At 39.9% G+C, this 24760-nt stretch overlaps 1 protein-coding gene and 1 pseudogene across 3 annotated transcripts in view; both read left to right on the top strand.

Moving 5' to 3' along the window:
* The window catches only part of septin12 (septin 12), a 110241-nt gene that overhangs the window by 69460 nt on the left and 16021 nt on the right, over positions 1-24760 (top strand). For 2 of the 3 annotated variants that reach the window (XM_088337507.1, XM_088337588.1), the window contains 3 exons: positions 15788-16165; positions 18652-18780; positions 23042-23123. In XM_088337507.1, coding sequence (XP_088193633.1) covers positions 15788-16165; positions 18652-18780; positions 23042-23123 — 589 coding nt within the window. Of the gene's footprint in view, positions 1-8641; positions 8876-15787; positions 16166-18651; positions 18781-23041; positions 23124-24760 lie in introns of those variants that run through there. The other variant, XM_088337665.1, reaches the window with a different exon arrangement.
* LOC148373239 (U2 spliceosomal RNA) lies at positions 17178-17349 on the top strand (annotated as a pseudogene).

The raw sequence follows: 24760 nt of genomic DNA, 5'->3' as shown, positions 1-24760 counted from the left end.
GTACTGTCGCACCTTCTGTAGCACTGGACATTCCTCACATGCACTGGAGAGCTCATCAGCAGTGAATGCAGCAAAATCAGGAGACACAGCAGCCACCATCTCCATGATGCCATCATTTTCCAGTTTCGTCAGCTCCTCCGACACCTTGTCATGCACGGCATATGGGAGTCTGCGTAGCTTTTGCTGGACTGGAGGGACGTCTGCACTCACTTTAAATTTGTGTAGAAAACCTGTAGCAACGCCTAGAGCATTTGTAGTGTTGACAGAGTGACTCATCTCCGATGCAGCAGGTGTTGTAATCTGCCCATCTTGTATCTGGAGGCGAAGTGCAGTGAACAGGTCCATTCCCAGTAGTGGAGTACCGTCAGGAACTATGTAGAAGTCAGTATGTGCACTCTGGTTGCAGTATGTAGCAGTAAGTTGAAGACAGCCCAACACTGGAATTGGCTTCTTCATGTAGGTCACCAGACGTACAGTAGGCTTTGAGAGAGGCAAGTGCATGAATGATTGTCTGTAAATTCTCTCTGGCAGAATTGAGACTGCTGAACCAGTGTCCACAAGCAGGTCAGTAGTAATAGACTGTTCATCATTCGCATGGAGAGCAACTGTACACGTAAGGCGCTTTGGGACTGCAGCTGTAGGGGCTACATGACACACAGTAAGTTCTGGGACAGTAACTTCTCTTACTGATCGAGTAGGAATTGCGCTGCGGCACACTTTACTAAAATGTCCAATTTTCCCACATTGGTTGCATTTTGCATTTTTAGCAGGGCATTTGGGGTCATTTGCTAGATGAGAGTTGGATCCACAACGGTAGCAGGTTTTGTGTTGATTCCTTTTATCTCTCGAGCGCTGTGTATGTGTACTGCTCTGATTCCTTTTATCTCTTTGTTGCACAAACTTCACAGGAGTGTCGGACACGTGCACATGAGTAATAGCATTAGCTTCTGAAATAGCAGATTCGACTTGTGTAGCAATAGCGATCGCTTTGTCAAGCTTTAAGTCCGTTTCCAGCAGCAAGCGCTCTCTGATTCTCGAAGAGGACATCTTCTCAATGAATTGATCCCTGATCATATCATCAGCAAACGTGCCAAAGTCACAGTTAGCAATTAATTCCCTCAATGCGGCAATGAACTGAGCAGTGGTCTCGCCCGGTCTTTGAGCACGCTGACGGAACTTGGTACGCTGAGCAACGACATTAATCTTCGGTACAAAGAAAATTTCTAGCGCATCACAGGCGGATTTGTAAGAAGTGCCAGTGTCAGGAAGGGAAAGAAAAATTCTCTGCCCTTCTGTGCCTAAACAGTGCAGCAGTAGTGCGCGCTTTCGTTTGTCCGGCATTTCGTTAGCAGTCAATGCTAGCAGGTAATTTTCGAACATCTGAATCCACGTGGAGTACAACATCGTAGGCTCACCCGGGGTTTCAAGCAAAGCAGGGGGTTGTGAAATTCCGATCCAAGTCATCCTCGTCGCCAATATGTTGTGTATGTAGTCGGGTTGCAGTCGGATTCAGAGACAGGCCCGGACGGTACAGTCATAGAGTGTTTTCTCCACTTCTCCTTCGGTAGTTCTCTAGCACAAGTCAAGGCTGCGCATAAGTATACAGTGACACCGCAGGAAGGGGAGTGTATTACACGACACCACAGTAGTGCAGTATCTGTATTTACGTACAGAACAAGATTACAAATCTTTTTTTCAGCAATTGAACTTTAATAAAATATAAAATGAAAAGCACAACAGATCAAAACAGAAAATTTTAATTTGCATGACCCAAAAAATGAACAAACTGTAATTTGCTGCGCAAGGTTATGTATGTATTTCTTTTTCTTACAATAATGTGTTCAGGTGTCTCACTTGTGGGGAGCAACCCACTAAAGCGGGTCGATTTACTTTACTTGCTTTTTTTGAGTATTCCTAGCTACTTTTGTTTTGTTACTTTTTGTTCTGTTCTGTTAGTCCTGTTGTTGTTGTAATTGTGGGTATAATTGGTTGATTGTTTTTTATGTTAAGCAAGCATAATGGCCTGGTGTTGACGGGCTTGGCATTGCTGGGCATCATACTTGAGCAAGGTTGTTGGGTCCTTTGTTTGTTGAAAAAACGCCAGGGAGCCACTAAGAAGTGCCAAATAGCCGCTTGGGCGCATGCAGCTTCGAGCCACTTGTACATGAAAGCAAATGTTCATTGATTTTGTTGGTATTTATTGGGGGTGCCTTGACACCAAACCTAGCTAAAGACACTCCCAGAGGCCTAAAGTACAACGGTGTAACTTTTCATGAAAATCTTTAGCCGTTTCGGAGCCTATAAGTCACATAGTAATACACACGCACACATACAAATCGGTATTTATAAATGAGTGTAGACTTGATAAATGGATGGATGGACAGGAAGAGAGACTTAGTGATTGTCTGTCACCTTAAATGCTGTAACACTCTTGTACATACCTAAGTTCTTTTACAGTATGTTTGTGTCCCTCTTCACCAAAAATCCAATCAAAAAAAGACCAAACAGACAACAGCCAAGAAGGACCAAAATTATTATTTTGTTCCAGAACAAATAGAATAGAATATACCTTTATTGTCATTGTTACAAAATGGGTTAACATATTGTGACAACGAAATTGGGCGTTGCAACAACCAAATACATAAGTAAATGTGAGTAAAAGTCTTTGTGTGGAAGAACTTGCATGTTTATGCAAGTATGTTTTAAGAAGTGACGCTTTTAGTGTATTTTTTGCAAAGGTTTTACTTGAAATTAATACATAATACTTCCAGTCCAGTTTGGCTGTAGCTTGTGTTTTATGATTTTTTTTTTTTTGTAGCTGGGTTGAAACCATTACAAACGTAACAATTTTAATTAGAACATTTCATAATGGGATATTTTTTTTTCTTGATTTAGTTTAAATGGATATTCCTGACAAAGTCAAGAAGCCTCGATGTTATACACAAATGTACGTGTTGGATGGCAACCCTAACTAACACAAGAATGGTTAAAAGGCATAAACATTTTGGGGACTTCCTATGATACAGCAACATCTAGTAGTGAAATATAACACAATTAAAATTGATTACCATTAAACAGTTTATACAAGGATTTATGTTTAAATTTGTATTTGAAGGTTTCCAGACATTAGCTGAGTGGTGGTCTAGTGAAGAATTAACAGGGGGAATGTCATGGAACTGTAGTTTATACTGACATCCCATTACTGAGCAGAGCAAAAAAACGCTGGGGATGTTTACATGCAGGTATTTTAAATCTTGACTATTCCAGTTATACGAAGCTACATCAATGTTCCTATTAAGGTCTTAGTCTAACTGCAAATAATCTGATTCAAAGTGTTGGGTTAGTTATTTTATCTTTAGATTACTCTTGCGTAAAAACGTATTTGACTGATCTGATTAATTGTCCACATTAATGCCCTTGTGCAGTATCTCTATTTGGGAATTGATTTTATTGTTCCTGCCTCAAAAATTGGTGGACAAATGATACACGCTAACTCCAGCTAGCTCGCTAAATAAGTCTCAAAAGCAATGGTTGATTTCTCCAGGGCATTTCTATTTTATTTTCTTTCCCCGCAGCAGAAATACCTCTGTTGTACTTATTCACATATATTGTAAGCCCATGCTTTTGACGATCTAGGTTACGAGCACAACTGAAAAGGAAACAAGCGACATACTTCATTGATTGTGATTAATAAAATATAATATAATGTAATATAATATAATATAATATAATATAACTGCGATTGGCTGGCAACCAGTTCAGGGTGTCCCCTGCCCACTGCCCGAAGATGGCTGGGATGGGCTCCAGCCCCCCCGCGACCCTAATGAGGATAAGCGGTACGGCTAATGAGATGAGATGAGATAATATAATATAATATTATGTAATATAATTTAATATAATATAATATCCCTGTAACCCTATTGAGGATAAGCAGTGCAGATAATAGAGGGATGGATGGATAATATAATATAATATAATATAATATAATATAATATAATATAATATAATATAATATAATATAATATAATATAATATAATATAATATAATATAATATAATATAATAAAATATGATATATTATAATATAATATGATATAATATAATATAATATAATATAATATAAAAATAATATAGGCAAGGGCAGCACGGCGGCGCAGTGGTCAGCGCGTGTGCGGTACAGTTCTAAGGTCTTGGGAACCTCCTGTGTGGGTTCAAATCCAGCTACCGGACTTACTGTGCGAAGTTTGTATGTTCTTCCCGTGCTTGCGTGGGTTTCCTTACCACTCCGGTTTTCTCCCACATTCCAAAGACATGCATTTCAGGTGGATTGGCCGGTCCAAATTGTCCCTAGGTGTGAATGAGCGAGCGAGTTGTCTGTCCCTGTGTGCCCTGCAATTGGCTGGCAACCAGTTCAGGGTGTCCCCTGCCCACTGCCCGATGATTGCTGGGATGGGCTCCAGCACCCCCGCGACCCTACTGAGGATAAGCAGTGCAGCTAATGAGGTGAGATGAGATGCGGCACAGTTCTAAGGTCTCGGGAACCTCCTGTGTGGGTTCAAATCCAGCTACCGGACTTCCTGTGCGGAGTTTGTTTCCTCACACATTCCAATGACATGCATTTGAGGTGGATTGGCCAGTCCAAATTGTCCCTAGGTGTGAATGAGCGAGCGAGTTGTCTGTCCCTGTGTGCCCTGCGATTGGCTGGCAACCAGTCCAGGGTGTCCCCTGCCCACTGCCCGATGATTGCTGGGATGGTAATAGTATATAGTCGAGTAGTGCATTACAGTAATCAAGAAGGGAGGTAACAAACGCTTGAATTATAATTTCCGCATTGGACTGGGACAGCATAGGGCGAATTTTAGCAATGTTGCGAAGATGGAAAAAAGCTGTTCCAGTAAAATTCTTAACGTGTGTTTGGAAGGACGGATTGGGGTAAAATGTGACACCCAAATTTTTGACTGAGTCACTCTCGGTGATAGTACATTTGTCAATGTTCAGAGCAGTTTTTGAGAACAAGTCACGGCATTTAGATGGACCAATAACTAACATTTCGGCCTTTTCAGAGTTAAGGCGCAAGAAGTGGAGTGAAATCCATTCTTTTATCTCAGTAAGGCAGGTCTCCAAATGTCCTCAGTTTAGTGTGTCAGATTCCGCCATCGAAAGATATATTTGAGTGTCATCTGCTTAACAATGGAAACTGATATTATTCTTGCGAAATAATATCACCTATTAGAAGCATGAAAATGCTGAAAAGAAGGGGCCAAGTACTGAACCCTGCTGAACACCACAGGTAACACTAAAGGGCTCAGATGTAATTTCACCATAATTAACACAGTGCGTCCTATCTGAGAGGTAGGATCTGAACCATAAGAGGACGATTCTTGAGAGACCAATCCATTTTTCCAACCGGTCTAGTAAGATATTATGGTCCACAGTGTCAAAGGCAGCACTAAGGTCCAGCAGCAGCAACAGTCATGAAGCGCCGGAGTCCATCGCCAGTAGAAGACCATTGGTTACCTTAACCAGGGCTGTCTCAGTAAAGTGATTAGCGCTGAATCCTCATTACATAGATTGAAAAAGATTGTTCTCAGATATAAAACCATTCAGCTGCTGTGCCACAACTTTATCAAGTACTTTAGAAGGAAACAGAAGGTTTGACACAGGTCTATAATTACATATGCTTTCTGGATCAAGGTTGGGTCGTTTCAGTGTAGGTTTAATAACATCTCATCTCATTAGCCCATCCCAGCCATCTCCGGGCAGTGGGCAGGGGACACCCTGAACTGGTTGCCAGCCAATCGCAGGGGGTTTAATAACATTATATTACGATTTGACAGCCACACTGACTTATACATGTGTTTTAGAATTTTGCCAGATATTCTTAATGAAACATTAATATCTAAATTTTTAACGGTCTTGTATGTGTAAAACTTGCCAATGTCTTAAAGTATATTTTGAAACTTTAAACATATTATTTACTCTGTTGATAAAGGATATCCACATGTATTATATAAACATAATTCCTAAAATGTTTTTAAGTGTGATTTAGGGAAGCTGTATCCATGTACGAGTTATTTATAGAATTATGCTGTTAGTTAAAGGGACACTGTATAATATTTGACCACTAATGTCGCTTTATTGTGAAGTGCAACTGAAAACAAGTGATACCAAGCACAGATGAGAATACAAACCAAGGGAATTAAAGAGATTAAACTGCACCAATTTGTTCTTTTTCTTTTGCCCAGCATTCCAGGGGTGTCTGGGGGTACCCATAGCAGCAAGATGACAATCATGTCATATTTTGTAAAATAAATACAAAAAAATTTAACCCATGAGAATTTAAAAAATGCATGTTCAAATGATAGTTCATGTATTCTTCTTATTCAAATCTATATTTTTTTTATTTCTATGAACGAGGTGTTTTTTTTACCTCGAGAGGAGGCGCTAAATAATTCACAATGTCCACACAGGCATGACTGCCACAAGATAAAAGGCCTTTTATGACAAAATACATACTATCACCTTTGACAGGTTTTCACCGTATCAATTTTTCTCATACACTACAAAATCAAATGATTTCATATAGTTTTGTGTCTGTCTTTCGGTGTTTCTCAATTGGTGGGTAGGGACATAAAAGTGGGTCACAGATCCGTTTGCTGTGGATCGCAGGCCTTTGCCTTGCCAAAATAATGCTAGGAAAAAGAAATAAACAACCAAGGGTCATTTTAACTTCTTAACAGTAGATGGTGATAATTCGCTGCAAATGAAAGTTGACACCCACCATTTTACACCACTGAAAAGTCCGCAAAAGTTATTTTAGGCATGTTGAGCATGGCCAGATGCGGAAACAGGGGAGAGAATATATGAGATAAAGGATTTAATTTTCTTGAAGACAAAGCCACTGAACTGGAGCGTTTCGGATATCATTCGAAAAGCAGTCAATTGATCATTAAAGGAAATAATGTTACTTGAAGTTGTTTTCAGTTTTGTTGGTCACTTTAGGTTTTTATATAATTATTTTTAATTGATTCTACTCCTTCCGATTTAAACTGCATAATCATTTTATTCAAAACATTTAAGAAGTTGCAATGCTGTTCTTGATTTGGGTTGCTGCTTGTAATCACAGTAGAATGGTGGGTCCTGGAGTCAGACCTGTTGAGGATTACTGTTCTAAAAATGTAAAAAGTTAACCTTTGCTTATCTATTTTCACTATGATGTAAGACAGCAGTAGAGTAAAATATTCAAACGCAGACACTGAAATACGTTGATAACGCAATAGAATACGAGAAAGCACTTTGTAGTCACCTCCAAAACGGTGGATAGGTCCATGATGAAAATAATTGGACTTCTCCCATCAAAAACTGGCAAGGGTGCTGCTTAACATTAAATGTGCTAGTTTTTACTTGGGTAAAATCTTTAGAATTCAATTGATACATGTACAGTGCCTAGTTAAAATATATGCCACCCAAGACCTTTATCTCATTTTGCCACATTTCAGGCTTCAAACATAAAGCTAAACAACTGAAAATCAACATGTGAGACACATTATACATTGTATGTGCAACGAAAAAACTGAAAAGCAGGTGACTTCAGGACTCCCTTGATGACTTCTGAATGATCCAATCTTGACCTAAATGACTATCAATGACAAACAGTGTTGGTTTACATGCACCTGCTCTGTGTTGGGCTCAGAGGTATGTGAAAGCAAATACTGGACAACAGATAGTATTATAAAGACCTAAGAACACTCCAGGCAGGTCTGGGATAAAGTTGTGGCAATTGCAAAGCAGGAATGGGAGTCAATAAGAATTTGCAACATCTACACATCTCCAAGAAAATTCTGCAAGCAATAATATCCAAATGGAGAGAGCATTAAACATACCAAGAGCTGGCCGTCCCTCTAAAAAAGTAGAAAACTAAACAGAGAACCAACCAAGAGACCCATTATCACATTTGAGTACCTCATGAATAGACAGCTGAGCTGACAACTATTAGTCGTACTTGGCTTAAATCTGCTCTTTATGGAAGAGTGTCAAGAAGAAAGCCATTTCTGAAAGAATACCATGAAAGGCCCGTGAAACCACATGGGAGACACAAATAACTTGTAGAAAAATGTGCTCTGGTCAGATGAGACCAAACTTGAAATTTTGGGTCTGAATGCAAAGCATTACACTTGGCGGAAGAGTAACACTACACATCACCCTGAAAACCCTTTCCCCGCTGTGGTGGTGGTGGCAGCATCATGCTCTGGGGTTGCTTTTCTTCAGCCGGGACTGGGAAGATCATCATAGTAGATGGGAAAATAAATAGAGACAAACACAGGGTGATTTTAGCAAAAAAGAAAAATCTGTTGCAATCGTTTGCAAAGCAATGTATTCGCTGTGTTATCTGAATCAGAAAGTGCTAGTGATAATCATAGGTTTCCTCAAACTCGCCAGGTTAGGCCAACTGTAATGTAAGAGCAGTCTGGTTGCTACTGTAGGTCTCCTGCAGCCACACTGACAGACAGGTCAGCCACAACAGAGTTAGAGAGAGGAGAGGGGGGAGGACGAGGCAAAAGGGGAGGCGTTCTTCTCCACATAGGGATTAGTGGAAGCTCCTTGGCAAATTTACATGTGAATTGATCCCGGAGCTTCTTTTAGCTAGCAAACCCCCCTCTCAGTCCCTCTCTTTGGCCTCTTCCTCACACTTCTCACATCAGGGAGAATCAGAGTGAGCACGAGGCAGTCACTCAGGGAAACGAAGGACGTCAGAGTGGTTGTCGTGGTCAAACTTTACAAACAGAAACCTTTATTTAGGATCAAGTTCTTCCAAACCGCTCGTTGTGCAGAGTTTGCTACAGCATCGCACAAGTGGAGATTCTAAATGGAGGAAGGTATGATTTTTTTCCTTTTGTTCTTCGCATCCCCCATTGGTAACGGTGGGGTCCACTCAGTCTCATCAGTGAACAATGAAAGCTGACAGGACCAGTCCACTTTGGCGGGCAGAATAGGGAAAGATGGGAGGGGTCTGGTGAGCAAACCTCTTTGAAAGTCTTGAATCAACAGTTTACTGTGGCATGCAAGATTCGTAATTTACAAATTTAAGATTTTAAACCACTTTTTGAGATGCAAAAACTTTATTTACAATGGAACTGTAATAGTGTGTGCATGCATGCATGTGTTTTAAAGGAAATAATACTTTAAGGACAACAGTTAAACATGTGACACTTGAAAGCTAGACTGTAAGAAGTTCCAGCACATCATGTTGTTAAGATTTACTCTTATTATTTTTACTCAAATCATAAATCCTTCTTTAAGTGTTTAGATTTTAGTAGACACGTAAAAGGAGGAGAGAAGACATCAATGGATTTTAAACTTGCAGGTAGGGCCAGGAGAGGAGCCTTGAGATGAGTAAATTCCATCCCATCCTAAGGCCCTCCTCTGACCCCTTTCTTTTTATTACATCTTCAATGTTAAAAAAGCAGATCAGCCATAAGGGGTGTGGTAATCAAAGAACAGCGACACGATTGGACGATAGCGACTATGATGTATTGATCAAAACAACAAACAACAGTGCTCTATAGTCAAAGTAGAATTTGAATCCTATGAAATCTTTTTTTTACAATTGTCCAATATTAAAAACAGAATAAACTTATCACTTACTCCCCAAAATAAAAGGGAAACTATACCATACCACAAAAAGGAATTGTGGCACCCTTACTGCATCTCATGCACAAGGTTAGTACAGGTGCTAGAAATCCTTAAAAATACTTGAATTTTAATGTTGTGTTTTCAAGGATTTATAAATGCTTGAATTCTGGGTGAAGTGCTTGTAAATACTTAAATTTGGTGCCATGTTTCTCAACAAGCTTGAAAATTAGGCCAACACTGCTCTCTGGTGGCTTGGCTTGGCCATTGCATTTCTTCTTTCCTCTTGATTAATGGCAGCTGACAATATCTGTGTATTATTTGTTATTGCAACATTCATTGCAGCCTGGTCATCCTGGAAGGGGGATTACCTCATGTGCGGTCCCTTCTCAAGGTTTATTCATTTTCCTCATGATGAGGTTTTTGAGTTCTTCCTTGCCCTCATGTAGGTTTTAGATCAAGGGATGGTGTAATAATAGTCTGTGGTTTGCAATAATCTGTGGTCTGTGCAGCCCTTTGAGACTCCTTGTGATTAAGGGCTATACAAATAAAAATGACTTGACATTAGTTTGTATTGCATTGTCCGATAAAGCATCATTGCCTCTTGTGGGACAGTTACATGCGTCACCTAAATTATATCTCTTAAAAAATGCACACACAAGATAAAAATTCGTATGTGTAGATCGTGGATATATTTGTATATTGGCAAAATACATTATTCACACCTGATTTCTTCTTTTAATGGTACCAGGGAAATTGAAAACAGGGACTTTGAAAGTCCTTGAAAAGTGCCTGAACTTGGCCATGAAAAAGGTGTATGAACCCTGCATATTTAATTATTGTTATTCAGTCAATTTTTTATATTTCAGATCGAAAATTGAGGCCGAACGTTTTAATTGCGTTGTTGCTGCAAAAATGTGCATTCAAAATATTATTGTCTGCAGCAGGTCACCGTAAGCTGCACCCCTCAACAAATGCAGTTTGTAAAGAGCCATGTTGCGACACATTATTCAAGGCAGAGTCTGGGCGTTAAGAAATGATTTGATGTGCTGAACTGATGTGTATTAATTGCTGCTTCTTAATTAGTCGTCACGCAATTTGCCTTCATTCTAAAGGTTATTTGTTCAGCAAGGACATTTGAGACTACCAAAATGTCTTAGCAGACTGTGATAAGGTATGTCTGTTGCTCCTTTAGGACCTAATTTGCATTTAATGCCAAATGTTTCTCTCAAATGAGAAGAGCCTGTGACAGTCAGTTTTTGCCATTTTGATAATGCAGCCAAAACAAAGCTTGAATCCTCATCTTTCATTAGAAGAAAAATATACATTTCTAGCTTTTACTATTGTTTAGTAAACAATAAAGATTGCTAAGTTTCTTGAAAATACTCGTTTCCAAGAAAGCTTCTGATTTAAAAAATGGCTTTTTGTGAAAGGAAGCATTTAGACAGTACTTTCAAGTCAAGTCACATATATTTTGTAATCACAAAAGGCCACAATTACATCATCCCCTGATCTAAAACCAACGTGCGGGCAAGGAAAAATTCAAAACCTCCACATGAGGAAAATAAGAAACATTGAGAAGGAGCCACACAATTGGTAATACCCCTTCCCTTTCACTTTGGTGCTTTTTTTGCATTTATGAAACTTCCAATATCCAAACAACGTTTTCCATACATACATGGGCACCTTGCTTGCTAACATAACATTTTATTACAAGAACACTGAACTTGTGCATGAACGATGCAAGAACTTTTCAGCCCACCCCATTTCCGATACAGTGGCTGTAAATAAAAAAATGAACGGTGACTGTGAGAGCAGCCGCTTCCAGGAGAAGTGGTAATTGTAGTATTTTTTTCACTGAAATCCGAAACAAATGTGTTTGCCTAATTTGCATCGAGAGAGAGAGAGAGAGAGAGAGAGAGAGAGACAGTTTTCAAAGAATATAATCTCAAGAGGCACAGCCAGACGAAACATGCTGTCTACAAAAAAATAACTGGAAACGAATGCTGTGTAAAGGAGAAGTCACTGGAAGCTGTTTCAATTGCACGACAGCACTTGTTCACAAGACCCTGCTAGAAAATGCTAGAAAGGCAAGCTATGAGGTTGCTACGACGGTCAAGCACTGCAAACCTTTCATGGAGGGTGAATTTATGTCAGAGCCAGAACAGATGGTAGACCCAAACGCGTAACGTCTTACACAAAGCTTTATTGGAGAATCGAGGAAGTCGGGTGCGGGGAAACAAACAACAGCGATCTGGTGCTTGCTTGGCAGGAGGTGCAGTGAGCTCACAGGATCGGAATGCGGAAACGAGTGGAGTTGTCGGAACGGGCGATCGCAGCGTGGTCGATGTGCAAAAACGGGTCAGGTATCCGGAGCGGGAGATCGGCGCGTGGCTGGTGGGCAAAAACGGGTAAAGTAGCCGGAGCGGGAGATGGGCGCAGTCAGGGACAAACGAGCAAGATACATGTGAGGACGGGACAGACGGGAGCCAGAGTCAAATAGTGCGGAGGTTCGCCAACGGACTGACAGGAAATGAATGGAGTACCAAGTTTAAATAGGAAGGTAACCAATCAGGCAACGAGCAGCAGCTGGCGCAAAATGAGCGGGCACAGGTGAGGGCAATGAGTAATCATGACAATTTATTAAAGACTGTTCAAAAAATGCCAGGCTGAATAGTTGGCCCTCACACATTTTCAGTTTACCAAATCTGGCCCTCTTTCTGAAAAGTTGGGACACTCCTGCTTTAAAACAAACCTAGACTTGATTTTGTTTCACTTTTTTGCTGTCTCGACTGTACAGGAGATTAGCTATGTCCTGATGGTTTACACTTGGATATTTTTAGCAGATTAAATGATGCAGCTTAACACTCCAGGGTAGCCTCCATTTTTGTATGCGTGTCGTTTTGGTTATCACGGGCAGTGTAGGTTGTACATTAATTGCAACACCCCAAGGTTTTTCGCAGCCATCCTAATCAATTGAACCTAGTTATTGATATAACAGGAGAAATAACTAATCTGGAGCAAGTGTGATAGAAACTATTTCAAAAAAGTATACTTTTGAAACACACAATCTATTTGTGATAAAGAAAAACACATATGTTGTTTTTTCTGACTTTAACAATAAAGTTTTGCATTTAGCTGGAAGCGGAAACCAAATGAAATACCATTGCTCTAAGCTCCTGTAATTGAATCGTCATTGAATCTTACTACGCTGGTTATTAAAACTCAACGCATCACTTCTCAAATGCCCGAAAATGATGGTGTACCAAACTGAGCCGAAAATAACCCCATTTCAAAATGGGTATTCATCATTAATCAGACTAAAGACTTGTACAACCCAACTTGTTTGCTGGCACTCCAGTTAAAATGTAGCTTTGAAGACCATATTCGTGTTAAAAGAATGAAGTTAAACACCAAAATAATGTAACAAACCGAACTAGAAAATGAATGGCATAAAAAATGTTCCTTAGCTGTAGGGCTAAGGATCTGGCAAAGGCTCACAATTAAATCATGATTTTGTTTCAGGGGTGTAGGATTCAATTATATAATTAGTATTATCGAGGTCCCCCCCACTTCAATATGTTTTCCTTTACTAAGACAGATTTTTTTACTTTATCAACTTTGCATTTGAAAAACAAAACAAAACAAAAAAAAACATTTATTTCAATTCCACTACAGTTTACCTAAGTCAGGGAAACTCATACAAACTGAAAAGTGACAAAATGGAACACAGAAATGGAACACAAGCACTAATTCAAGTGCTAATAATTGAAATTATTTATTTGAGGATTTAAAAGTATTTTTTAAATGAAAATATTTAGTTGAAAATGTTAAGTTTCATATTTTTTTAACCTTGTACCTTTAATGCTGTTTCCAACAGACAATTTCCAACCCTTTAGGATAAAATAGTGTAGTTTAGTTGCGAAAGCTGCTGTTAAAAAAATCAACACACTACACGTGTGTGCAATCGTATTACTTTAAGAAGCGCATCTGGGACCTCACAATCAAGTAAAATAACATTGGGATGGTTTTTCCTCAACAATCTCTGGTTGATAAATGGTAGTCAGCAAATACAGCTACAGTTGGTGGTTTGCTTTGGAAGTGGTTCTTAGCTTTAGCGACATGATTTCGACATATTTAGAACTGTTTTTCTCTCATGCTTCTCTCATCATTGTCTGGTGGGCTGGATTACATACGTTTTTTGACACCCCTGTTGATTGATTTTATAACATGTTCATTATTGATTTTTAAGACATGATCTCGGAAAAGGTGTGTGTACAATTGTCCTTCCTGAAGTCATTCTCAGCAATATTCTTCAGTCATGCTTTTGTAATCGCTCAAGTGTCAATCCTCTTAGAGCAGAGTAGACGATAGACACAGACTGTACACAAACACTTGTGCTACTTCAGTGCTCAGGTAACCCTGCAAGTGTTTGTGTGTGTCCGTGCCAAATTTAGGTTCACTGTCATGGGAACAGTGGCGTGTATGCTCTCTCTCAATTTCACTTGGACCGAATACATGGTCTTGACGTTTCTAGCCCATTGTAGGGGCTGCTTGTTGCTCCATTTCAGCAATCCATACTTTATGCGAGGGGCGATTTTAGGTTCAGTGCTTTAGGAGATTTGAGGACCAGGTTTTCAAAATACAATGACAATCCATCCAATCATCAATTATCTGCACCGCTTATCCTCAGTAGGGTCCCGGGGGCGCTGGAACCCATCTCATCTGATTTCAGGCAGTGGGCAGGGGACACCCTGAACTGGTTGCCAGCCAGTAACAGGGTACACAGAGACATACAGCCATTCACATGCCCATTCACATCTAGGGACAATTTGGACCGCCCAATTAACCCGACATGCGTGTTTTTGGGAATTGTCCCGCTGTCGCACTAAACACTGAACTGCCGTGCCGCCCAATATACATATATATATATATATATATATATATATATATATATATATATATATATATACATATATATATTATAGTAAATAAAGTACTACTACAATTTTTTTGGGTGCCAAGGATAAAGGAAAGAAAGAACCACAAAAAAAAAATCATTTTACTAGAAAATCACGATGACCCAGCACTGGCGGGGTATTTTCAGAACAGGTCCGCGTGTCAGGCAGGATGTAAGGAAAATTGAGATCACTTGCACTCGTTTCTTGGTTTTTATTGGAAGGAAGGAATGACAAGACGTGAATCTTCGATCCGTTGTTTGACGGATTGTCGATACTTGACGGGCGGGTGAAGGCTTGGCGGGAATGGTCGCGGACAGGCGTAGTCGTCGTGTTGTTGGTTGGGGCTGGAGAAGAAGGGCGTCGTTGTGTTCGGAAGAGAGATCAGGAGTCAGGCGGGCAGGGCAGGTCGTAGGCAGATTCGGAAACGGGTCGGCAACGGAGATCAGGTAGAAAAACAGGAGGCAGGCAAAGAGTCGGAGGTACGGGCTTTCTGAGCAGATGGCAACAGATCGCATACTACAATCGAACAAAGTGTTACCGGAAGCTGGGGATTTAAATATACAGGGTGCGCCAAATAGCTGTCCTGGCTGTTGGCGCCAAATCCTGAACACAGTTGTTCCCGATCCGGGTGATTGTGACACCGCGGGCACCTCAGCTGTCCTCAGGGGGCACCCAGGTGCCTGCGTGCACCAGGTTGGAGACCCCTGCTGTAACTGGTTAAAACTGGATCAATTGGAAAATTGGCTTTGTAAGTCCTTAAAAAGTGTTTGAATTTGGCCATGAAAAAGGTCTAAGAACCGTGCGCATACTATCCATCCATCCATCCACGATTTATCTGCACCGCTTATCCTCAGTAGTGTCACGGGGGTGCTGGAGCCCATCTCAGTTGGGCAGGGGACACCCTGAACTGGTTGCCAGCCAATCGCTGGGCACACAGGGACAGACAATTGGCTCGCTCATTCACACCTAGGGACAATTTGGACCAGCCAATTCACTTGAAATGCATGTTTTTGGAATGTGGGAGGAAACCAGAGTGCCCGGGTGAAACCCACAAAAGCACGGGGAGAACATGCAAACTCAACACAGGAAGGTTCAATCTCATGACCTCAGAACTGTGCCGCACAGGCGCTAACCGTGCGTATACTAATGACTAAAAATTCCTACATGTCTAATCTATCTGTGTGTCTTGCTCTGCAGAAAGTGCTGGTGATCTGAAAGTGGAAGTAGTTTCCCTGATGGAGGAGAGCGAGAAGAAGGAGAACGGCATCATGGTAGAAGAGCAAGTTGCAGAAGAAACTAACGAAGCGAGCACAGAGAATTCTGGCAAGGGAGCAAAAACCAATGATGTTGAGGTCCATGAAGTAGTAGAGAAGGAAAGGGAGAAAGGAATGGAGGAGGGGGAAATGAAGAAGGAGTCAGAGATAAAAGTCGAATTACGCCAATCTGGGCCAGACCTGGAGATAAGTTTTATCCGAGGCAGTGACCTTTTTGGCTATGTGGGCATTGAGGCAGTGCTGGACCAGATGAGACATAAGACCGTGAAAGCTGGCTTTGAATTCAATATTATGGTGGTTGGTAAGTATTTGAATCGCTTTGAGGATTTTTATGCATCAAATACAAAAAGCGATGTGCCAGTACATTTACCATAATGATATTTATCAAACATTGTTTGCCTGTGTGTTTTTGTTTGTTTAAACCAGGGTTCAGTGTGGTGCCCAGGGTGCCTCTAAGGACAGTTAAGGTGTCTGCGTAAATTTTCTGAAAATAGCAGTGCTGGGTCATTGAGATTTTCTAGTAAAGTGATTTTTAGGGGGTTGACTACATAGTAATATCATGATAACATGAGAAAATTAAATAAATACATTCTAGTTCATGGGCCTCACAGACAAAAAAAATGTATTCAAGTATTGATAATTATTTTTAAGCCACTAGTTAAGTGAGAAAAATGATAATGTATTTTTGTATTGAACAGATTTATTCATTCATCTTTTTAGTGATTTATTTAAAGGAAAAACAACAGATGTTTCCGTAGTGCAGTGGTTAGCACATTAGCCTATCACACAGAAGCATCTCAGTACAAGACCGGGTGGAAACCTGTGTTGGCCTGGAGAGGGATGGGTGCCACCAGGCTGTACTTCACCAAGACACACCACATGAATTTGTGCCCCTACAACCCTAGTAGTTAAGGGATCCAACCAACCAACAACAAACTAAATTCCAATTTATGTGCAAAAATGTGCTAGCTACCTGGCTTCATTTTTAGCTTTGTAGCTAGTTATTTCCCTACCTTTTAAGTTGTTCAGCAAGCTATCTAGCTAGCCTTTTACATTTTTAGCATGATATCTAGTTAACATTTTACCTTTTATCTTCCTAACTATCAAGCTTCCTTTTTTCTATTTAGAAAGCAATTTAATTACTTTGTTATTTTAGAAATGTGTCTTAAAGTGGGTGTCCTTTGCGCTAATCTCTTACTATCTCTCGGCTTGGAAAAGGTTGGAGACCCCTGGTTTAAAGAGACAGTGTGTATTATTTAGCACCACCTGAAAAATTACCTGACATCGGCAAACAAGGCTTTAATGCCAGGACCTTAACTTGGCCTTTTGCAAGGCTTTGATGCTAGATCCTTAGCTTGGCCTTGTGTACTTTCTATGAAGTCACTATCTTTGATTTTTGCATTTCGGAGATGGAATATGAGCTTGCTTTGTCCACTCCACGCATCGGCCCGGTATAGCAGTACCTCCGGGAACGGTGCATTCGCAATGATCGCAGCAAGGCTTTAGGGCTAGGACCTTAGCTTGGCCTTTTGGCTGAGAGTAAGTGTCCCGGCTCCTAGGCTTTGTAGCGTATTATGAACTGACCGATAACGGATAATGGATAATGAATAACGAAGATAGATCAATAACCCTTAAAAACCCCAAAAACCCCATACCAGCTCAGTAGCCTAGATGGTAAGGCGCCCGCTTTGAGACTGGGAGGTCGGTGATTCGCGCCCCGGCCGAGTCATTCCTAAGACTTAAAAAGTGGTCGGCGGCGCCCTCTGTTGGCTGCGGCTGCATCGGCTCGCTACAACGGGTCAGGTGCAATCGACATTTCGTTCTTTGTACATTGTTACACAGAATGACAATACAAGGAAATTATTATTATTATAAACGAGTTTTTTTTAATACTAGAAGGTCAAGAATTTTGTATTTATTTTACATAAGATGAGGCTCATTTAGAGGGACGGGGCTCAGTCAATTGGGGCGCCGGGGTATTTGACATCGGGGAACTTTTTCTTTTCTTTTTTAATCAAGTGCAATTGCACCTTCACTACACTAGGGAGTGTGTAGTATGAGTATTGTAAAACGTGCTGATTCGTTCGTTCGATTCATTCTTATTGCCCCCCGCTCCCCCAAAAAATCAGCATTAATTATTTTATAAATTTTTTTTTGCAGTTCTATAAATTTTGAGTTATTGAATTAACAATGTTATTTATGTTTTAATGCATTAGTGTTTATTGATTTCATTTTATTTTATTTTTCAGTATGCATTAAACGTTTAATGTTTAAGGATTTTTGTTTTGTTTTTTGAATTTTGGATACACTATACATCTACAAAAGGATTTCATCTTCTGAGAGGATCACACGACACAAAATATTTGAGAAACACTTCTAATCTTCCTCATGCTGAGGATTTTGAGTTTTTCCTTGCCCGCGTGTTGGTTTCAGATCAGGGGCTGGTGTCATTTTGGCCTGTGAAGTCCTTGGAGACAAATAAATGTGACTTGACTCGACTGACGTAGAGGGACCTGACATATTTGTCCGCCATTTTGTTGCTACAAGTACCTAAAAACCAAAAACCTTGCGACTGGCGTGGCAAAAAAAAAAAAAAGATGAGAAGACAAAAGTGTCCGCTTTGGTCACTTTGAGCCTCCGTAGCTTGTATTTCCCACTGTGCTATTTAGCACTTGTTTCTCATTTCACTACACAATGCAGCAAAATCTGGTGGTCAAACATTGTTCCTTTGATAAGTTAATCAGATATAAAACCCACTGGCACCTGTAACCTGATTTGTTTCTGCAGGTCAGAGTGGTTTAGGCAAATCTACAATGGTCAACACTCTCTTCAAGTCTAAAGTCAGCAGGAAGTCCTGCACGCCAAACTTTGAGGAGAAAATATCCCAAACAGTCAAGCTGCAGTCAGTAAGCCATAGTGAGTCCATGCATGCAAACACACACTAACACACGCACGTGCCCAAAGGGATACCCAAATCCTAAAACATACAAAATGTGAGGAAATAGTACATGTTTTTTTTGCATAATATCTATATACTGGACTGTCTCAGAAAATTAGAATATTGTGATAAAGTTCTTTATTTTCTGTAATGCAATTAAAAAAACAAAAATGTCATACATTCTGGATTCATTACACATCAACTGAACTATTTCAAGCCTTTTATTATTTGAATATTGCTGATTTTGGCTTACAGCTGAAAAAAACTCAAAAATCCTATCTCAAAATATTAGAATACTTCCTCAGACCAAGTAAAAAAATAATTTTATAACAGCAAAACTAAATCAAACATTTGAAAATGTCCATTGATGCACTCAGTACTTGGTTGGGAATCCTTTTGCACAGATTACTGCATCAATCCGGCGTGGCATGGAGGCAATCAGCCTGTGGCATTGCTGAGGTGTTATTGATGCCCAGGATTCTTCGATAGCGGCCTTCAGCTCATTTGCATTTGTAGGTCTGGTGTCTTTCATCTTCTTCTTAACTATACCCCACAAATTTTCGATGGGTTTCAGGTCAGGGGAATTAGCAGGCCAATCAAGGACAGTGATGCCATGGTCAGTGCACCAGTTACTGGTGGTTTTGGCACTGTGGGCAGGTGCCAGATCATGCTGGAAAATGAAATCCTCATCTCCATAGAGCTTTTCAGCAGATGGAAGCATGTAGTGCTCTAAAATCTCTTGGTACACAGTTGCATTTACTCTGGACTTGATGAAACACAGTGGACCAACACCAGCAGCTGACATGGCTCCCCAAACCATTGCTGACTGTGGGAACTTCACACTGGATTTCAAGCAACTTGGATTTTGCTCTTCTCCAGCCTTTCTCCAGACTCTGGCGCCTTGACTTCCAAGTGAAATGCAAAACTTGCTTTCGTCTGAAAAGAAGACTTTGGACCACTCTGCAACTGTCCAGTGCTTCTTCTCCATAGCCCAAGTCAGACGCTTCTTCCGTTGTCTTGAGTTCAGAAGTGGCTTGACCATGGGAATACTGCTATTGTAGCCCATTTCCCGGACACGTCTGTGAACTGTGGCTTTTGATACCTGGACTCCAGCTTCAGCCCACTGTCTTTGAAGCTCCCTCAAATTCTTCACAATTTTGTTAAAGCTGCGGTCATCTCTCTTGGTTGTGCAGCGTTTCCGGCCACATTTTTCCCTTCCAACAGACTTTTTGTGGATATGCTTTGAAACTGTACTCTGTGAACAGCCTGCTCTTTGAGAAATTTCTTTTTGTGTCTTACCCTCCTGATGGAGGGTATCAATGATGGTCCTCTGGACAGCAGTCAGATCAGCAGTTATTTAGTTTACTGAACCAAGCTGAGTGTTTTTAAGGCTCAGGAAACCCTCGCAAGGTGTTTCGAGTTAATTAGATGATTCAGGTGATTAGTTGAATAGCCTACTTGTATACTTTTTCATGATATTCTAATATTTTGAGATAGGATTTTTGAGTTTTCTTAAGCTGTAAGCCAAATTCAGCAATATTAAAATAATAAAAGGCTTGAAATAGTTCAGTTGATGTGTAATGAATCCAGAATGTATGACATTTTTGTTTTTTTAATTGCATTACAGAAAATAAAGAACTTTATCACAATATTCTAATTTTCTGAGACAGTCCAGTATGTATATGTCATTGGTATATTCCACTTTTTCGAGATTGCATTTGGAGAGAGTCTGTCTCATCTTTAACTTTCTGAGCTGTGACGTTATGTGAAGCAAACCAGCACCCTAGCAAGGCAGTCGCCCTAGTAGTTTACATGTTACTCAGTCAAAACATTTTGAGTGTTTTGAGCAAAGTTTTGGTAGTTTTTGTGGAGAATGCCTAGGCATTGTGTCGCAACTGGGTGCAGCAATGGTACAACAAATGGCGAGCACCCAAAAATGGGGTGAACTGGCAAAAATAACACACACAGATAACGGCAGGTTCGCCGGCTGCTAAAAAGGGGTAACAAAGGGGGGTGCCCGTTTTGTGATCGGCCAAATAACGGGAGTCTGGCCGAACAAAAGCAGTAGGCAGCAAGAATACCTTGGAGCCACCAACAATAAACGACCACGGCAACAAACACAAGGGAAACTGGGGACAAAACAATGAATGGCAGGCTAGCCAGCTAGCCTACTGCCAACGGGGCTAATCTGGATCAAACAAAACTTGAAGCCTTTGGAAGCCCACATGCTAATGGTTAGCTATCTGGACAGTTATATTAATTGCAAGACATGTGGTAAAAAACACAAAAGGAAAAGTCACAATCACATACCTAAAAGGAGGTGGAGGCAAAATACGAACGCATGCTGTGCACAACGGCAGCTTGACTTACCCCATGCAGTTTTTGATGATCAAAGCACACAACTCAGACAAAACAGTCAGAATTACTCCAAGCAGATATGAGCGCTATGCGTTTGCAGATTACTTCAATTGCCGTCTGTTTTTTAATGGGATCCACCATTTGGTATGAGTATTTGTTTGCATCCGGTAATGTCGCAGCTCTACAAGGTTTGACCTAAATCTTTGAGACCAGATTTTTCGAGATTCATCGCGCGTGGAATATTTTGGAACATATCTGCATGATTGTGGGTAGGAACACTCCATGTTCTGTGCCTAATTGGAAAAAAATTGTAACCCTTTAAAGGGAGAAGACCTTTTTTTCAATTAGACACAGAATATGTAGTGTTTCTCCCCAAAATATGTTCTTGACCCGCTAGTTTCTTGGTTTGTTTACTCCTGGCCAGCTTGTTGTTGGTTTGCGGTTTACCTGGCTGCTCACTGAGTCTCTTTGAGTTGGCCAGCCTTGTGTTTTACCGCCGAGACTGCGGCTGCATTTCGTTGATCGTCCCAGATATATAGCGGATCTCCTTGTGTTGTTTTGCCAGTTCACCTCTTTTTGGCTGCACGTACTTTGTTGTACCATTACTGCTTCCATTTGTGACACAACACTTTGGCATTCTGCACAAAAACTATCAAAACTTTGCACACAGACACTCGTAATCTCTTCAACTAGTTAACACATGAAAAAAGTATAGCGACTGGCTTTATTAGGTTCTGGTGTTCGTCCAGTGACGTTACAGCTCAGGAGGACAAAGACAAGTGCTATATTTAAAAATGCATTATCTCAGAAGTTTTTGTGTCAAAAACATGTACTATTTCCTCAACAATGCATGTTTAAGAATTTGGGATTATCTTTAGGTGCTGTGTTTTTTTCAGTCTTTGGGACACCACCTTTTTTTCTCCTATCACATGTCGCTTCCGGCCAGTACTGGATGTCACCTCTGCAGTACACATACTGAATAATGTTGAACAGAAGCAAACTTGTCAAGAAAGATTCAGGCGTGCAGAAATGTAAACCAAAACAGAAGGCTGTAGAGGTCGACGACGCAGTAAAGACTTCATATGGTCATGGAACTCAAGCGTACAAAGAATCCTCACGACAACCTCTTTTTTCTTTTCTGCTGTTAACATTAATTAGGAATACAGTAGATGTGTGTAACGTTTTTTCTAAAAAAATTTGCTGAAATAAATGCTCAGCAAATGTATAAACATATCGGCTGAGGAAGGGGTCATGAACCTTTTTGACTCAAAGAGCCATGACAGCAAAATATTCAGAACTTTTCTCAGTGAGAGCCACACCATATATTTCAAGACGCAATCAGACGAATACGCCAAACCTTATCTCCAGACAAAAGCTAATTCTTCATTGCATTTTAATTCACTGTGTGACGTATTCACTTTATGAAATTTGTAATTACAACGCCAGAGGCTGTGTATATATATATATATATATATATATATATATATATATATATATATATATATATATATATATATACAATAAACTGTTCTTTTTTATAACATTATTATAATAACTTAGGCCAGTTTTTCCTAGCACAGCGTTGTAATTATTTTGATTTTTTTGTATTTTTATCGTGCAAGTCTTCTCTTCATTTTCCTTCAATGTCGTAATTACATGTTATACCCTAGAGCCATCTCTAATCTCTGTGAACTGTGAACCGTATGACACTGACTCATAAACAAAAGGTCTGTACATAGTTTTTTGTTTTTGTTTAACTAATCAATTCATCTACCAGAAAAGTATCATTTGATGAAGATAACATTGAACTTATGGCTAAAAATATGAGCTTCTGACTTGTTTGTGCATTCCACTCATATGTCCCCTTATTTTGTATTATAGTGATTGAAGAGAAGGGGGTAAAAATGAAGCTGACAGTGATTGACACCCCAGGATTTGGAGACCAGATCAACAATGAGAACTGGTAAGTGAAAAAATGTTTAGGGCCACGAAGTACACACATCATCAACATTTTTTAACCAGAATAAATCCTTTGATAATGGTTGGTGGGAAAAGTTAACAATTTGATACCCATTTTTACAACAAAAAATGTGTGTAAATATGGTAGTAGTACTAAATGTATTATTAGTATATTACCCAGGGCTATACTGGAGGCACTATGTGACCCACTACTGTAGATTGTACTCAGAACAAATTTTGTTTTGTGTAATCTGGTACAACCATTTTAAAAGTACATTTGAGATATTTTATTGGTCTGATGGAATTTACTGGAATATATTGAATGATAAACTTCATGGTACACTTCTGTGGTGGGTCATTTTAAAGGGACATTGTGTATTATTTAGTGCCACCAAGGGGTTAAAAAACCTATATTTACAAAAGTAACAATATTGATTGGAATAAATAAATAGATAGATAGATAGATAGATAGATAGATAGATAGATAGATAGATAGATAGATAGATAGATAGATAGATAGATAGATAGATAGATAGATAGATAGATAGATAGATAGATAGATAGATAGATAGATAGATAGATAGATAGATAGACAGACAGACAGACAGACAGACAGACAGACAGACAGACAGACAGACAGGTAGGTAGGTAGGTAGGTAGGTAGGTAGGTAGGTAGGTAGGTAGGTAGGTAGGTAGGTAGGTAGGTAGGTAGGTAGGTAGGTAGGTAGGTAGGTAGGTAGGTAGGTAGGTAGGTAGATAGATAGATAGATAGATAGATAGATAGATAGATAGATAGATACTTTATTCATCCCCGTAGGGAAATTCACACTTCCAGCAGTATCCTTGTGTTGAAAATAAAACAATAATAAGTAAAAGGAATATAATACATTAATACCCAATGTAACGTGTTGATATAGAGTATTTAAATAGTGCTACATAAAATACACACTGTAATAAAAATAGGGTAATATGCAATGTGGGGGTGTGGTTTAATGTGGGCTTTTACTCCCCCGGGTGGAGTTAAAGAGCCTCATGGCATGAGGAAGAAATTATCCTCCTAGTCTGTCCGTGGAACAAGAGTGTGACAGCAGTCTGTCGCTGAAGCTGCTCTTCAGTTTGGAGATGATGCTGTGTAGTGGATGTGATGAATTGTGATGAATAATAGCAATTGTACATGCATACAGCATTTTTAAACACTAATAGAATGAAAAATGTGTATTTATTTAACATAAGATGAGGCTTACCGAGAGAGAGCTGACGCAAATGTCCGCCACCTTGCTGGTAGGAGTACCTCAACAACAACAAAAAATACTTGTAAAAGGCTGAGAAAACACTGAGAAGAATAATGTTGCGTTTCGTTCACTATGAGTCTCTGTTGTTGTAATTTCCCTTGTTTGTTTTGTAGCACTTGATTTCAGTTGCAGTACACAATACAGTGACATCTTGGGTCAAACATTAGTTTTCTTTAAGGTCAAACACAGTTGGATTCTGCCCATTGCCTGCCATAAAATCTCGAGTACATAGGTCAAAAATCAAACAAGTCTTTAGCAGTCTAGCTTATTTCTATCAAAAGTTATGATTTTTTTTTTAAAAACACATAGACATAGGGCCATAGACGTGTAAACGTGCTAACGTTTTATG

This window comes from Urocampus carinirostris, chromosome 1 (assembly GCF_059441175.1).
Source record: "Urocampus carinirostris isolate Australia breed hairy pipefish chromosome 1, RoL_Ucar_1.0, whole genome shotgun sequence".
Classification (NCBI taxonomy): domain Eukaryota; kingdom Metazoa; phylum Chordata; class Actinopteri; order Syngnathiformes; family Syngnathidae; genus Urocampus; species Urocampus carinirostris.
This window is presented reverse-complemented; position numbering and strand designations above follow the sequence as displayed.